This window comes from Astyanax mexicanus, chromosome 16 (assembly GCF_023375975.1).
Source record: "Astyanax mexicanus isolate ESR-SI-001 chromosome 16, AstMex3_surface, whole genome shotgun sequence".
Taxonomy (NCBI): Eukaryota; Metazoa; Chordata; class Actinopteri; order Characiformes; family Acestrorhamphidae; genus Astyanax; species Astyanax mexicanus.
This window is the reverse complement of record NC_064423.1, coordinates 14,078,613-14,095,539: the sequence shown is the minus strand read 5'-3', so window position 1 is coordinate 14,095,539 and position 16,927 is coordinate 14,078,613. Positions and strand designations below refer to the sequence as shown.

The following is a 16,927-nucleotide window of genomic DNA, read 5'->3' as shown; positions in this document are numbered from 1 at the left end:
ATCACTTTAAGAGGGTTAAAGTCTTATGAAAACACAGGGTGCACTGAAATATTTATTTGGTTTAAGGCTGATACAGTACAAAATGAAAAAAATATTGCATAAATTATAAAGCCTAAATATATTTATTTCTTGCATTGCAAAGAAAAATCAATTACAAAACTACAATTTAAAAAATGTATTGAAAACTGAGCACTTTTAAAATATTCAACTCCAACACAAAAAATTCCAACAATAAACACAATTTAAATCTGAATGAGTTAAAATTACACTTTGAGAGTGAAAATCATCTCTCAGCTGTTTAAATCTAAAATTTCAGCACTCATTTTATGTCTCAGTCGCTTCCACTTTGTTATAATATTCATAATATATATAACAATAACAATTAATAGTGAGGAAATTTCATGACTGGACTTGATGCACAGGTGGCATCCTATCATAGTAAAAAAAAAACAAAAAAAAAAACTAAATGAACATCTTTAATATTATAGAAATTGATGATTTGTTTGGCTATTTTGTTCCATTATTGGCAAGAAAATAATTGACATTAAACTACATTCATGGCAGCATGTCTAAAAAATAATTTTTCTGCATTTTCAACACATTATTATTTCTTTAAAAAGGAATGAGAGATCCACTTAATTTAACATTAAAGGGATTGGTCAATAATTAAAATACTGTGGGTGAATCTTCAACATTTTATACAAACGAATGAGAGAACAAAACTTTGACTTTAGGCTTAGCAGTGAGACTTAAAATGTAAACCACAATTAATGTGCTTGCATTGTTGCTACAACAACATGTAACAATGGTTGTAATGGATCTGATGTTGCTTGGGTGGGACGGACAGTGTGTAACTGGACGTGTGTTAGAGGAATTGTATATTGAGCCTGGAATGTGAAATTTTACTCATCCTTAATAAGACCAAGCTGATTGTTTATAAACTATGTGTTAACAGGGACTTTTGAACAAACATTTCTATTTAACAAGAAAGTTTTATTATTGAGAAAAACATTCTTTTTAGTACTGGAACATTTTTTAGGATATCATATTTAAGCGCCTAATTTTCAGCTAAAAGATAAAAAGAGCTTTGTCTGACTTTTGGATGACCCTGCACATTTTACACCACACAATATAATATGCATTATATACAATTATATTAAAATTATGTCTTGTTCAGCTAAAAACTGCTGCAGGTCCATTTTACCTGAAGAAAGGAACCTACTCTAACTCAATATACTTCCTTACAATTTCACAATATTTTGTTTTAAGAAATAAATATTTAATAAAATTTTATTAGATCTAATTAATATTGCATTTTAATGGACTTACTGGACTAAGTAGTTTACCAAAAACTGGCCTATGTTGCAGATTCCACTCTTATATAATTTATTTCAGATTGAATGTATAAATGAGGAAGGAGTTGGAGACATTCAATAATAATAATAATTGCCTCATTTTTAAGATTATTAAAATTGTGCTTAAATTATACATCAAGCATTATACATTATATAGTGATACATTTGTGTCATAATTATTTAAAACTGTTGTAATAAAAATGAAAGAATAAAGAGTGTTTTTTTCTAGAATAATAATTAAAGGTTTATCTCAGAAAATCAGAAAAATGATGAAGATGAGGATAATGATGATGATGATGATGATGACATATTTTCATTATACTGATTGAATTGATTATTCATTATACATTAAATTGGTACTGTAGATGTATTGATAAATGACTCATTTAATTAGTATTAAATTTTTTATTGGTACAAAAGTAAAAAAAAACACTCAATCTAATCTACTCAAACAATATATTATATAAAAACAGCTCTTCATATTATTATTATTATTATTATTATTATTATTATTATTATTATTATTATTATTATTATTATTATTATTATTATTATTATTATCATAAGGCTCCACAGTACAGGTGAACTTGAAGCTCCACCTTCCACTCTCACACCTTCAGTCTCTCCCTCTCTACCAGCTCCTGAAGCATTCTGGGTTTCCTCTTCTGCACTTCATCCACACACACCCTGTCCTCCCTCAGCTGGAGGGAGGGGGGGGGGGGGGATTGGGAGCTGAGGGGTCACGTCTGGGCGGGTCCCGGGGGGCCGAGGGTTCGTCTGCAGGGCCCGGTCTCTCAATAGGCCTCAGTCTGGTCCCTATAGCAACAGCTCAGGCTGCAGTAGGCCTCAGTCTGGGCCTCCTGGCAGATGCCCATAATGAATGTGATTATATAGATACGTCAACCCTGTCGCCTTCCACTCCATCACGCCACACACTCTCCCAGACACCGTCCAAACGTGGGAAACAGAGAGAGACGGTCTGACCGTTACAGACTGAATGGGGGAAATGAAATATATGACTACTGTAAAGGGTGCGTACAGGACCAAACAGGCTGTACTGATGAAGTGCTTAAAATAGCTACATAAAATATAGCTGATGCTAGATCTGTTATAACTAAAGAAAAGTACAGAATAAAATAACTATAATACACACTAAAAACAAAAAAAAACAGAGGTAAGATATACTGTAAGTACTTTCGTGTAAAGGTCCACTTTTCATAATTGTTCCCTTAAAGATATATGTGTTTTTAGAGGGCTATATATAAAGATATGTTCCCTCTGAAGTACACAGTATTTCCTAACAGCAGAAAGTACCATATTTGTACCATTTAAACAGCCAAAAAGTACATTCTGTATTCTTTATCAAGTTCTTCACACATAATCAATTGATGTTTATAATGCTTATAATTGTCAGTTTTTAAATCAGGTCTTAAAAAACTCACTTATACAAACTTGCTTTTGATCAGTGAGTTACTGGGGTGACTCAGTGTTAGGATGTTTCTGTGTTAATCCCAAAGAAACATCCACTTTTGGAATGGCAAAAAAGGTTTTTTTTCTTTTCTTATTTTCTTAATGCAGAAATTACCACTTAATTATTTTTTACATTTGTGTGCATTTATTCCAGTAATTTGAGTACCAAAGTGACGTTTTTCATGAAAAATGCATTTTACAGAAAACACTGCAGCTGACATCAAACTACACATCATCAAGTTTATATAAAATAAATAAGTTTATTTTCTTTCATAGTTTATTCAGAAACAAATATATACAAAAGTAGAGTAATGCCATCAGTGTGATTTTCTATTCAAAATCCATATTGTGGTAACTTTAGTGAAGCGACTCCTGGGGACCACAACTTTAACAAGAAACCAAATTATTTTTTATTATATTTATTTGACATATTTATTCATAGTCATTAGTAGGTTTTATTCTGTTAAAATTGTAGAAAAAAAAACTTTTTTGTTATTTACCTTAACCCTTTCAGACCTGAATTATGTTTAGTTATGGACAAATATATGAAGGCTAAAGGTAGTTTATTTGTGTTTTAGCATTTTTTTATTTATTTTCTCTCTGTTTTATGTTAGGCTACTTATTTTAATATGCTATTTAAGTGATTTCTTTTACCTATGTGTTGGTTGTATGTATTTATGTGTAGTCATTAGACTTTTTATGTACAGCACTCTGGTCAGTGTAGGCTGTGTAAAGGATGCTTTATAAATAAAGCTTACTTACTAAAATATATATACTATACTATAATATAATCTTTACTTTACTGGTGCATAACTGGCAATGAGTCTTTCATATATCTGTGGAAGAATTTTGGCTCACTCTTCTTTGCAAAATAGTTTAATTCAGCAACGTCACTGCAAAACCTTCATTTTGTGTTTTTTTCCAATTCCATTCCAAGGTAAATTTGCTGGATGTGTATTGGGTCATTGTCCTGCTGCAGAACCCAAGTATACCAGAGCTTAATGTCACAGACTGATAGACGTACATTCTCCTTCAGGAGTTTCTGGTAAAGAGGAGAATTCTTGGTTTCATTAATTACACCAATTTGTCCAGACCCTGAAGCAGCAAAGCAGTCCCAGACATCACACTACCACCCCCATGTTTGACTGTTGGTATGATGTTCCCTTTCTGAAATGCAGATGCAACGGGACAAACACCTTCCAAAGAATATTTTCCCAAAATTATTGGGGCTCATCAACATGTTTTTGGCAAATATGTGATGGGCAAAAAAATCTGTGAGGAAGCAAAAGCTTTTTCACAGCAATGTAAATGATCATACTTGAAAACCACCACTGTAAAAAAAAAGTTTAAAAACCTATCTCTTACAAAACCTTCACCTTCAATGGAAGATATTAATTCCAAGGCATTTTAGAGCATTTCAATTGGTCCATTCATCACATTATGCGCATTATAACTGACACATTCACATAATGTCAAAACATTTCTCAATAGGAAATTTAAAGGTTTTGCATGCCAGAGACAAGATACAACTAATATAATGTACCAGAATACAAGGTAAAGACAAAAACATAGATGAAAAATACTGATAAATGGATCATCCCACAGAAACGTCCACTTTTGGAATGGCAAAAAGTAAAAAAAAAAAACTGTTTTTTTCTTTTCTAACATTTAAACTATAAGAGTTATGGATTACTGCATAATGATTCTTTTACATTTTTGAAATACTTTGTAACTGATCAAAAACTAATCTTGCTAAACTGTTGGCTCAAGAATGTTAAATTGGTAAAAAAAAAAAAAAACTTGTTCTATTTTTTTTTTTTAGTTTTTTAGGTGTAAACACAAAAATGGACATTTCCATAAGATGCCCCAAATACAAGAAGCCAAACTCCCAGCAGAACAGAGCCCTAATCCAGCGGCAGTGATTAAACCAGTCTGAAAGGTCTCCAATGAGACTTAAGCAGCTAATAAAAAGCTCAGCCATACGACCATCTGACCATCTGACCCTCCGCCGGCCGCCCCATCCAGTCTGCTTTTATGTGGAAGTCAAATTTCATCACACATAAATCACCTCCATTTTCAGACAAACAGCCGCAGGCCTCAGCGCAGCAGACCATAATACACACCCTGCTACAGAAGCACACTGCACACCGGCCTGTGGAGAACAGCAGGAAAAACAGAAGAGATCACAGCCCAGAACAAAGACCAGAACACGTGGAGAACAGAGAGAAGAAAAGAGGGGTGAACATGAGGGGAAGAACACAGCAGAGGACACAGGGTAGAAGGCAGGAGAGGAAATAAGAAAGAACAGGTAGAACAGAAAGAAAAAATGAAAAAAAAAAATCTGCTATATTTCATTTATACTCAGATGTCAGAATTTCCAAGTAAAAGGTGAAAATTTCAACTGGAACAAACCCAAGTTGTGAGATTTAATATTTAGAGGAGATGAAGTACCAATTCACCCAAAATAGAAATAATTTAGTAAAGATACAAAAAAATACATAAAAGACAGTAACAATCTACATTTACTTTATTTCTGTCCACCAATGGTAATGTGCAGCATGTTTTGTTGAAAAATGCATAGATGTGTTGATAACAGCACGTGATGCTCTTAGGCTTCGTTACATTACAAGCCACGTTGCTCAAATTCGATTTTTTTGACAGTTCACATTCACAAATGTAAGTGACCTGTGATTACATAAATATGTTTTATATTTTAGGTTCTTAGATCAAAGCTTTGTACATCCTTGCATTTTCTCAGTCAGCTTTATGTAGTAGAGCCACCTGGAATGGCTTTTTAGAAGAAGAACGCTGTTTGAGTAATGATATTGACTAAGAAATGAAGGTCAGTCAATTTGAAAAATTACAAGAACTTTGAAAGTATCCTCAAGTGCATTCTCAAAGACCATCAAATACGTTACAATGAAATTGGCTTTCATCAGGACCGACCCAAGAAAGGAAGATCATGAGTTACCTCTGTTGCACAAGATAATTATTTTGGTTTGTTTAACATTTTTAAGTTACTAGATGATTCTTTATGTGTCCCTTAATAGAATACATCTAGATTACTTCAGTATTCACATATGTAAAATAAAAACTGAATAAGAGGACCAAACTTTTGACTGGTACCGTTTATTAATAACTAAACTTAAGTTGACCAAACAAAACATGAACTGTGGTTAATGTCCACAACGAAATAAATGTAACAGTAAATATAGTAAAGGTGTTTTACTCTGTACTTCTCTGCATCATTTGTACAAATTATTAATAAAATAAAGCAATGCAAATACAAAGGAACTTTAAACATTTTTGGATTTTAATAAAACACAATCCCAGCAACACCCAGTTTTGTCACACCATGCGTTCCATTGATCAGTTATTTTAAAATCAGTGCAAAAACAAAAAAAAAAGAAACAAATATTTCTGTACCGTTTAACAGATCATCGCTTCTAAAATTAGTGTGTATGACATGATGACATGATAAATATTAATAAATAAATGAGAAATGTTCAGGATCAGATCTGAGGTACTTCTACTGCTGCCTCTTACTAAACTTTGATTGCATTTGCTTGATATTTTAAATACAGTAAGGTACAGTGAATTCAGCTCTGCAGCAAAACCTGCACATCCCGCAGGGAGAAATACTGCATGAAGGAAACCAGAAGCTTTAATACATCATAATCATTTACGTTAAAAAAACAGGGAGTGATTCAGAATGACTGCATTTAACTGTGTTTGCCAACAGCATCGAAATAAAGCAGTTTATCAGTTATTGCATGCTGGTAGAGTAGATACCGTATCTGATTTCACTTCCCTGAGTTACCAGGCACTTAGTATTACATCACATCCAATCAAAGACATCACCACCAAACTCATGAATGAAGCTGTATGTTTTTCTAAATTAATTCATTTGTTTTGTGGGGGGAAAAAGAAAAACTATGATTATCACAAAGATATACACTTCGTCAAAACAAAAGAAATAATTGCAACGAGAAGGAATTGTTGCATTGCAATGCTGTTTGGAGGGAATCTAGAGGTTACCAGGAACAATAAAATGTTTAAACATTTAGACTGATATGGTTAATAAATTACTAAGCTAAACATACAGAAGTAGTGTGTACGCTTTCTTTTCACAAGTCAAACATCCAATGGCCTGCTATCGTGGAGTGGAGGGCAATTTTGTACAATGTCAGATCACCTTAAGTCTTCATTACATGCACTTTGAGAGCTCAACTTTTCATTAATGATGTCCTGCAACCAGTGATTCTACCTTTTCTAAATGTAAGGGTTGTGTCATATCGTATCATATGCAATAATATTGGCAAAATTGTTGAATATCATTATCAATAAATACCCTGAAATATTGCTATAATATTAAGGGCCATATGGGCCATCAGGGTATAACTTTTTAACTGTTGATGGTGATCGGGAGATTGCTGATTCGAATCCTGTTCATGCAGCTTGCCTTCAGCTGCCGGAGCCCTGAGAAAGCACAATTGGCCTTGCTATTTCTGGGTGGGTCGATGGTGCTCTTTCCCCTCATTACTCCAAAGGGTGATGTCGATCAGCAGAAGGCTGCGTCTGTGAGCTGATGTATCAGAACCGAGTCGCTGCGCTTCGAAAAGCGGCGGTGGATGACTTCACATGTATTGGAGGAGGCATGCGCTAGTCTTCACCCTCCTGGTTTTGGGGCATCGAAAGTGATAGGGGGAGTATTGTCCGATACTGATATAATTTCAATATCATTTTGCATACCTATTAGAAACCTGCACAACTCTACACTGATCCATTTGCCATCCTGAGACACACATGCATGGTGTTTGTGTATCTCAATAAAATGTTGCCTATATCAGTTTAAGTTTCATTAATTATTTATTGTTCCTCTATCTTCCTTCCGAATAACATTGCAATCTGACACTTTAATCATTCTGGACGCAACTACTTTTTTTAAAATGAGTGCAATATAAAACAACTTAAATAAAAGTTTGACCATGATAAAACATGCCTCAGCAAACTCAGTAGACAATTCATTTGTTCCAATAAAAAAAAGAAAAGGAAGCTACAAATCAAGATGATGAACCAGTGATGAGCACAGTATCCAAACCATACCAATAAATCCCTTTATTTCAAACCAAAGACATCATCGTCTCCAGTTCTTCACTTAAGACCAAACTATCAGTCTCTCGGGGCATTAGAGAGCTCAGTGTGTTCTGCATTAGCATGTTGGAGCTCATAGCACAGCCGTGTGTGCAGGTGGTGGTCAGCAGCTCGACAAGCTAGGCATTGTGCTCCAAGCCTAGAAAAGCCTGAAGCCTCTTCAGCTCTGCATGAGGTACTGATGGAAGTAGATGCCGAACAGGCTGCTGATGAGCTGGCAGGCGGCCACCCACCAGGTGAGGAAGGCGAAGAGCCCTCTGAAGAAGATGGGCGTGAGGACGGCACGCAGGGCAGTGAAAGCCTCGGACAGGTGGGCGACAGTGGCCTGGATGTCCTCCTCCATGTCCTCCAGATCATCTTCATCCTCTGTTCTCGGTAATGCTGGCGCCGCGGTCGGGAGGATAGGTGCAGGGGTCACACCTGGAGTCTCAGCACCCAAACCCCATGAGTAGTCACCTGATGGGGTAGAGCCAATCAGAGACAGTCTTAGTTTATTTTTAAAACTTGCATAAACAGGCATGATAAATAATATACACAGCAGATTTAATATATTCAAATAATATCCATCAAAAGTCATGGTCAAAAGTCAAAAGTTAGGTGTCTGGCTTGGCAACGCCTACACCTGTATAAGTTGTGAGGCGTTATCTTGTGAGTGATATCTGATAGTGGGTGTCAGATAAATGAGACAATCCATTTCAAGTTGATTTTTAAGTGATAGACCAACACATAGTAGCACATAATCGTGAACTGGAACTGGAACATAATGATACAAAGTTTTCAAAATTTGAATCAAAGAAAAATCTGTCGTGCAAAGTATATCAAATATATATCAATACTTAGTAGAGCCACCTTTCGCTGCAATTAGAGCTGCAGGTCTTCTGGGGTATGTCTCTACCTGCTTTGTGCTAAGTACAGAGCAATCCTTTAAGAAAATCTTTTGGAGGCTTCAAAGGACATGAGAATGGAAAGAAGATTCACGTTCCAGCGAGACAGTAAACCTAAACATACAGCCAGAGCTACAGTGTAATGAAAGGTTTAGATCAAAGAATATGCATGTGTTGGAATGGCCCAGTCAAAGTCCTGTCAAAATTTCTGGTAAGACATGAAAAATGCTGTTCACAGATGCCCTCCATCCAACCTGGCTAAGCTTGAGCTATTTTGCAAAGATGAATGGGCAAAAATCTCTAGATGTGCAAAGCTGGTAGAGATATAGAGGGTTGACATAGGGGGGGGCTGAATACTTTTAAAAGTCACATTTTTCAGATTTTTATTTGACTAAATTTTTGAAGAGCATGCATCCTTTTCTTTTCACTTCACAATTAGGTGCTACTTTGTGTTGATTCATCATTTAAAATCTCAATATAATACATTTAATTTTGTGGTTGTAAGCTGATAAAATGTGGAAAGGTTCAATGCAAGCCCCTGTATAGATATCGAATACTTCAATAATGCCTGTTGTGTTTATCGCAGTTTATCGCAATTATTTTTGGGACAATATATTGTCCAAAAAAATTAGTTATCATTACAAACCTACCCAACATGCATATTCAGCAGGTGATTGCAGCCTCCATGGGAGGTAATAGAACACTATACTAGTTCTTTTGGCATATCATTTAACAAACTAACTTAAACCAAAATAATTATCTAAAGCTTTGATTGCTTTATAGAAATACCTGCAAAATGCTTGTAATTTGGTGAAGTAGTTAAGTTTTGATTTTATTTAAATAAAATGGAAATTATACCATTAAATGAAGGGTACAATATCGGGTCATGTTCTGATGCAGTGTATAGAGGTTATGGCAGCTGTACAGGAGTTGCTGGACACAGAATGTGTGGTTAGGTGTTGTCAACCGACATTTACCGAGGCGTACAGATTTCTCTGACACCTTAATAGCACCTTTTCTCCCAGTTAGACATTAGTGCTGATTGCAGTGTGCCTTCTGCCTCCTCCAAACGGTCTGCTAACATTAAACAACGATCTAACCACCATGATTCTGATTGGTGCTGCAAAAGATCTGCCAACAGACTACAACTCAAGCCACTTTCCTCTGCTTAAAACTCAGTTGGGCAGCCTTAAATATAGGATTTGTTCAAATCAAAAGATTAAATGTTGTTGTGAGAACAACTGATGACAAATAACGGTCTGTTAGCGAAGGAAAACTCACCTAAAGACTTGAGGGCCAGAGTTGAGAAAAGCATGAGCAGAACGGGTACGAGGTACTGCAGAGTCACTACAGTCAGGTAACAATATACACGGGTAACCTGTAGAAAGATAAGGTGGTCAGTTAATGAAGAACAACCTAAAATTCACTACAACAAGACCTTAGACACCACAGATTGTTGCAAACTTCAGTGTATGATTAGACACTGGGCCTTGCCACAAAAGGACGCACGTGCTTCCCCCATTGCCATCAGTTATAAAAAGGCTCTCAGAGGCTACTTTTGGGTAGTGCACCTCTTGGTGTAAAATCATTAACTGCTATTAACATGATATGCCTCTACAGTGCATTAAGTGATACTTTGCCCAGTTGAAAAACGTTAAGAAGAAAACAGGATGATGATTTTCACAAACTGCAGTCACCAATGCCTTAGTTTGCATTAGTGTGTCATAACCAAGACACAGACTGGTATGACCTAGAAATTACTCATCTTCAAGTGAAATTCAGCTTTTTTTGGGATCAGATGACAGTTGGGCCTTATGGTAAATACTTCAATAATGCCCATGCTTTAAAGTGACACACTGCCTCAACCTCTGGTGTGATAATCTGGAAAGCCATCATATGTGATGTTTTGATACAAAAGACACCAACAGCTGGGGCTGCAGCCACGTGTTGCCACAGAGCTTCCAACTGGTAATTTTCAGCAGGAGAATGCCAAATGTATCAGAAATTGAGTATTTATGAGATGCCTGCTTTGGTAACCTTTGGTTGTGAAGAATCTACAGGGTAAATTGCAACATCTGTGATATTATGCGGAACCTGTACGCCTCTATAACCCTCCATATCTCATCTTATATCAAGGCTAGACACAGCTCAGCAGGGTACTAGAGCCTGCTTACATTATTACAGTGAAAGGGACGTTCATCATTATATCATCATTACACTCACACAAATAAAGTTCTATTCAGTTCCAACAAGTATCTGAGCAGCCAGAGTACAGATACGCTCTCATGTTTGCCTAGAAGCACAGACCAATATTATAAAAGCTAACAATGGTGTAGGTCTTGCCTTTCTTTGGATGTCAATTGCAGCTATACGCCCCGCCTCCTTTTTCATCTGCTCCACCCACTTGGGGGCAAGGTTGAGGTAGGCCTGCAGGTGGTGACGGGTGAGCAGCAGCTTTAACACGCACAACACCACAATCGTCCACAGCCGCACAGAGTCAAAGACTGAGCTGGAAATCCTGGAAAATATACAAGTGTTTAAATTGTTTATTGTATGTTAGTGGCTTTTGTGAGTTACAGTAAGGCAATGTGGAACAGACTTAACATTAATATTAGCAACCTAAATATGGACTACAGCTGAACTGTGTCTGAAATGTTAAATATATACAGTAAGAAACTATAGTGTGCGCTGCTGGTAGGTAGTGGTTAATAAGGTATTTATAGGCAGACGCTGAGGTTTGTTCAATAAAGGAGTCCATTGCTAAAGTTTTGCCAAGTGGATTCTAAGGTGTTGCTATGATGTAGGTGTTGCCTGGCAGTTGCTATGGTTTTTGCTAAACTTTAGCAACTTTTTGTTTGTGGTGGTGTTGCTAAGCAGTGGTTAGGGTGTTTAAATTGTTGCTGGGTAGTGTGTGAAACAATGCATACATAAGACATTTCAATATATAAAACGTTTTAATGCATTCATATGGGAGTGTTTTGGCCATAAAGTTTTATTTGCAAGCTTGCTACATGAATACCAACGCACCTACTCAAAAGCTGTATATATATGTTATAATGCTAAGAATAAAAATAAAGTATATTGCAATCGTAAATAAATAAATATATATGAGGTCATACTGAGTTTGACAACTAATAATTGTTCATATTAACTAATAGAAGTTAATAACTACTATTGCTTGTACTGCTAGGCTAAGGTACGGTTAGGAAATTGGTTAATACATGATAAGAGTTAATATGGAAAAGATAAAAACGGTCCAAAAGTCCAGTATATACAAATACACACTTACAAAGTGACTGACGTCTTTCCCATAGGAGCATTCCCCAAGAAGTCACGGGCCAGAGGCTTTACCCACATCACAAGAATGACCAGTGGAGAGAGGAAACTGGTGTGTAGGAGGATTCTGAATAAAAAAAAAAAAACATTTGAAAAAAAGGTAAAACATTAGAACAACCCTGCAACAAACTCCAGCTCAAGACAGATGGTCTAAACCGGTAAAAATAACCATCAGGAGAAAACATCAGGAGAAAACATGCCCTACAAATGGTAAGATACTTGCTTAACCAGCATGGTAAATCTAAATCATAATGACTAATCATGGTCACTAGCTAAAATGGACAACCATCTTAACCAGTCTGACCCTGATCTTTAGCTGGCCATTCAAGTTTTTTATTTTCTGCTCATTTCAGATACATGACTATGTTCCCAATTTATTTAAACATAATCCAGAACTTCTCACTGAATGATTGGCCGGTCACTGTTCATCTGCACAGCATCCAAGTGCGTCTGGGCAAGGCGGAGTCCAGGAAAGGCAAGAAGAGCTCCAAGAAAGGCACAAACAGCAGCCAGGGCCAACTTTACTCCAAGTTTGGTGAAAGGTACTCTAAGAAACATAAAAAATCAACTTTAGACAAACAAATATGTACAAAAATGCATGGATGATGTGTGTACAAGCACAAGAAAACCTGCAAAACCACAGAATACTTACGACCACTCAAGACCCTGCTGTTTGGCAAACACTTCAAAGTTGTCGAAGACACTGGTGAAACCTAAAATGTGAGAAATTGAACTTTTAAGGAATGTGGTAATGTAAAATTAAGACTGGTGTTAAAGAAAGGAAAATCATGCCATACCAGGCTCCAGCCCAAACTCTAGATAGTCCTCCTTCACAACCAAAACCAGCATGGCTATGAGAAGAGACATGAACCCAAAAGCCAGGCAGACAGAACGTTCACCGCCCTCGTCCGAGCGGAAATAGTGGCTCATCAGGACATGGAGAGTTCTCCTGAGAACTGAAGTCAAGGATTACAGGACATACAGAGAGGAAGTACATACAGAGAGGAAGTCCTTATCTATATTTAATGGTAAATTCCTCAACTAATACTACTATTAGAGCATTTTGTAGGTTCACAATCATAAAGTCTAGTCAATCTTCCAGTGTTCCTCCCTCTGCATTGTTCAGCAATTAAAAGAGACCACCTCTGAAAATTGGCACTGACACTAACAAGATAATGATATGATGTTATATGTGTGCGGAGCTGGTGTGAGCATAAGGCATCAAACATAACATTACTGAGGTTTTGACACACAGCACACATTACTTGTAAGGTGAAGAGAGCCGGCATAGATTGTTCTGAAAGGTAGGAACCCAGCCTACCAGGATCCCTCAGCCTTTTAAGAACACAGATGAAAAAAGGTTTAAGGATACAGTCCAAAGAACACCATCAGGACACACCAGATGGCCCCGATGTTGACCTCTTTACTGGCATCCACTACAAAGTAGTAGCCCTCAGTGAAGAGGTAAATGCCCATGGCGTACACAGCAAAGTCAATCAACCACTGATATTCAACGAAGAAGCGCAGAACTGAAACACACAAATAATCAGAAAGATGAACATAGAAAACAAAGGAGGATCATCGAGAGATAATAATCACTTTTAAGCCCTGAGGAGGTGAAGTAATGCAAGTTTATTACTGTAACAATGGGATGGGTATGGGATGTTTTAAAAGCATGGTTTGGCTCATCTTTTTTGAGAAAAATTACAAAAACCCTTTTCACTAAATTTGAAAAAAAATAAATAAATTGACAACTAAAAATCACATTGTCCCATTGGAACATGTTTGACCAATTGTGTTTGGACTTACCCAGAGCATCTAAAACATTTACAGGAGTGCTTTCCAGATGTAAATCTATGTCCTTCGGCACCGTGAGTGGTTTTTGCTCCCCGTGGCCATTCTGCCTCCTGAAAAAACAGACCAAGTAAGGAAAAACACCCAGAAAGAAAGCATGGTTCTACAAAGACAGCAGCAGCTGTTGCTTTGAATTATGCTGCTTCTCAGCTGTCACCTGTCTCGCCTGCTGGACTTGTTGGGCACCTGCTTGCCAGCCAGAGCGCAGAGCTCTCCCTCAGAAGGATGTTTGAACCTCAGGAGACTGTAAGAAGAAAGAATAAATAAATAAATATCAGTGGTGATACTCACAGAGGGAGCAATGGGAGATGGCATCATCCACAAAAACTTCTAAACTTACCTGCCGTTGCATAAGAGCCAGCGTGCAAAGGAGTAATGTGGGGCCATTTTCTGCATTATACTGACGGCCAGCAAGCTGACCACCAACTGAACTCCCATCAGCGCCTACAGGAGACAGTACACAAACACATCATATGGTCATATGTTAATGTAAAAGAATTAAGGCCTTTAGATGCTGGAGCATTGATGTGAGGATTTGACTGCACAAGAGTTTTAGATCACCAGAGTTGTTGCTGCAGATGGTGTCAAGAGCTGAGTGAATGAAGTGTGACTATCACTTCAGAATGCTATACAAAACATGGGGGCTGTATTCAAAATGAACCATCGCAATATGTTTTGTAAAACTGTTTTATTGGCAAAATGAATGGAAAAATGTATTATAACCTAGACAATGTCTAGTATTCTGTATTCAGCATTCAGAATGTTTTTTTGTTTGGCTTCTGGCAAAAAAATAAAACAAATAAATCGCTTAAATGTATGACAATATATTAAATTGTAACCCCTGCATCCTTATACGCATTAAATTCTCAAATACAGGGCTGGGTTTTGGGCCTGGTGGCCTAAAGCTCATGTGCAATTTAAGCTTAAGAGCTATTATACTTTTGTAATCAAGCAGCTTATAATAATATGTGTCAATTTGTTTTTAAATTAGTGTGTTAAGTAGATAAACCAAAAATGCATAAGCTGCATTGTACAAACACAATTTGTAACATAATTCAATGTTACCTTTCAGATTATCGATTGTAGTTATGCTGCTTCTTCAAAAAAAAAGTTTCCCACTGTTACCAAATGCAAATTTAACACAGATAGCCATTGTACTTTAATGTGATACGTAAAAGGTCTTACTTCACACCTTAAAATAAAATTAAATTTAAACAGCCACAGGAAAATCTTTACATGTATTGAAACACTTGCTCATACACCATGTGTTAAATAATCAAGAGCTTTAAAAAAAGGTTATCTGTGTGTTTTTGTTGGAGTAATTGCCCCAACTATCAGGTTAAGGCTTTTTTCTAGATTTAGGTGCATTGCCATAAGTATTTGACTGCATTCGGCGACAACAGCAGAGCATTGGTGAGTTCAAAATATTGGATGATCACCACCATATCTACCTAACCTACATAATTTATATTACCTTATACTTTTACAGCTTATTCCAGAATTACTGAATGGAGAACCATAAATCCAGAAAACAGAGTTTTATTTTACTTTTCCCCATACTTGGGGATTTTCCATACTTTATACCCATCCAGCTCATGTCTGGAATAAGGCAGCATGATGTCAGGAGCTTGTGTGTATCTGCTACTTTTCTTGAGACCTATTAGGTTAGTTCTGTTGCCAATTAGGGCTGCAATGATTAGTCGATATAATCAGCAATGTCAATTATTTTTTTTTTAAATTGTCAATTAAAAATTTCATTGTTGACTACTCGTTAATTTGTAGCAGTACTGCATTACACAAAGTGCTGGGAACAGAAGCACAATGGGAAATAGGTAAATGGCTCACACATGTTCCACTCAATTTAGTCTGTGTCTCCAAAAGTGCCCAAACACAACAGATTACATATTTACTCACTAAATATCAGTATTTTACAAGGTTACACAACATCTAGACATTTAAATGCCTTTTAAATCTCATCTTCAGCTGTTTCTACAGTTTTTAGAGGTGGAGGACTTGGCAGAAAATCATTGACAAATCGACCAATCGAAAAATATAATAATCTAAAATATAAAATGATAATAATCATTAGATTACTCGACTATCAAAATAATCATCAGTTGCAGCCCTGTTGGCAATGTTTCTTTACATAGTGTGTCTCTGTGCATTTATGCACATCTGTGTCAGCAATAGCTGCAGCTTAACTTAAGGTAGTTAGATTTAGTAGCTGAATGCACTTATTAGAAGGGGTTTCCACAAATGTTTGGGCATATACGTTAATCTAGCTAGTAAATTATATACGTTTTAGCTAGTGTACACTAGCTAGTTATGTAGCTAACGCTAGCTAATTAACATTTAACTGACATAGCTAGTTAACTTAGGTAATATCTAAGCTAGCTTATTTGCTAGCTAAGCTAGTTAAGTAACTTACTAACTATACATGTGCCTAGCCAAACTACTGAACAGTTAGGTTAACGTGTCCCGTGTCTGCATCTTAATTAACAAACAAACCGGTCAAATAAATGACTAAACAATGCATTTAATTCGCTGCGGTGAACTCTTCTGACAGTTTCTATTAACTGCTTCATTCAGTGCAGCCAGTAAGCTAAGCTAAGCTAACTAGCTATTTGACTCAGTTAGCACGCTAACACTAGCCAGCCTGCAGTTTAGCGGCGCTAACACACAATAAAAGTCCCCCGCTGCAACACTGCTGCGTAATAAACACAGAAAACAGCGATTATGTGCAGGTTTTCATGAGTTTAACTCACCATGCTGGATTAGACGCAGTACTCAGCGAGGTTCAGTGCAGCTCACCGCTCCTGGAACAGCTGAATGAGTGTTTGATTGACATCTGCGACCTGCTCTCCTCCTGTGGAG

General features: G+C 36.7%; 1 protein-coding gene across 1 annotated transcript; it reads right to left on the bottom strand.

Annotated features, from left to right (window-relative positions):
- Positions 1-6,116: 6,116 nt before the first annotated feature.
- tmem161a (transmembrane protein 161A) lies at positions 6,117-16,927 on the bottom strand. The gene is made up of 12 exons (XM_015606706.3): positions 16,819-16,927; positions 14,394-14,497; positions 14,211-14,297; positions 14,009-14,106; positions 13,572-13,728; positions 12,997-13,148; positions 12,852-12,912; positions 12,603-12,746; positions 12,153-12,266; positions 11,207-11,381; positions 10,145-10,241; positions 6,117-8,435 (listed from the first exon to the last, which is right to left on the bottom strand). The coding sequence occupies exons 1-12, from the start codon at positions 16,819-16,821 to the stop codon at positions 8,140-8,142; spliced, it is 1,488 nt and encodes a 495-aa protein (XP_015462192.2). The 5' UTR covers positions 16,822-16,927; the 3' UTR covers positions 6,117-8,139.

Excerpts from the sequence above, each read along its gene's own strand:
- tmem161a (XM_015606706.3), bottom strand. Across the intron at positions 14,298-14,393 it reads TGGCTCTTATGCAACGGCAG|TCTCCTGAGGTTCAAACATC; the intron begins GTAAGTTTAGAA and ends TTCTTCTTACAG. Across the intron at positions 12,913-12,996 it reads AGAGTTTGGGCTGGAGCCTG|GTTTCACCAGTGTCTTCGAC; the intron begins GTATGGCATGAT and ends CTCACATTTTAG.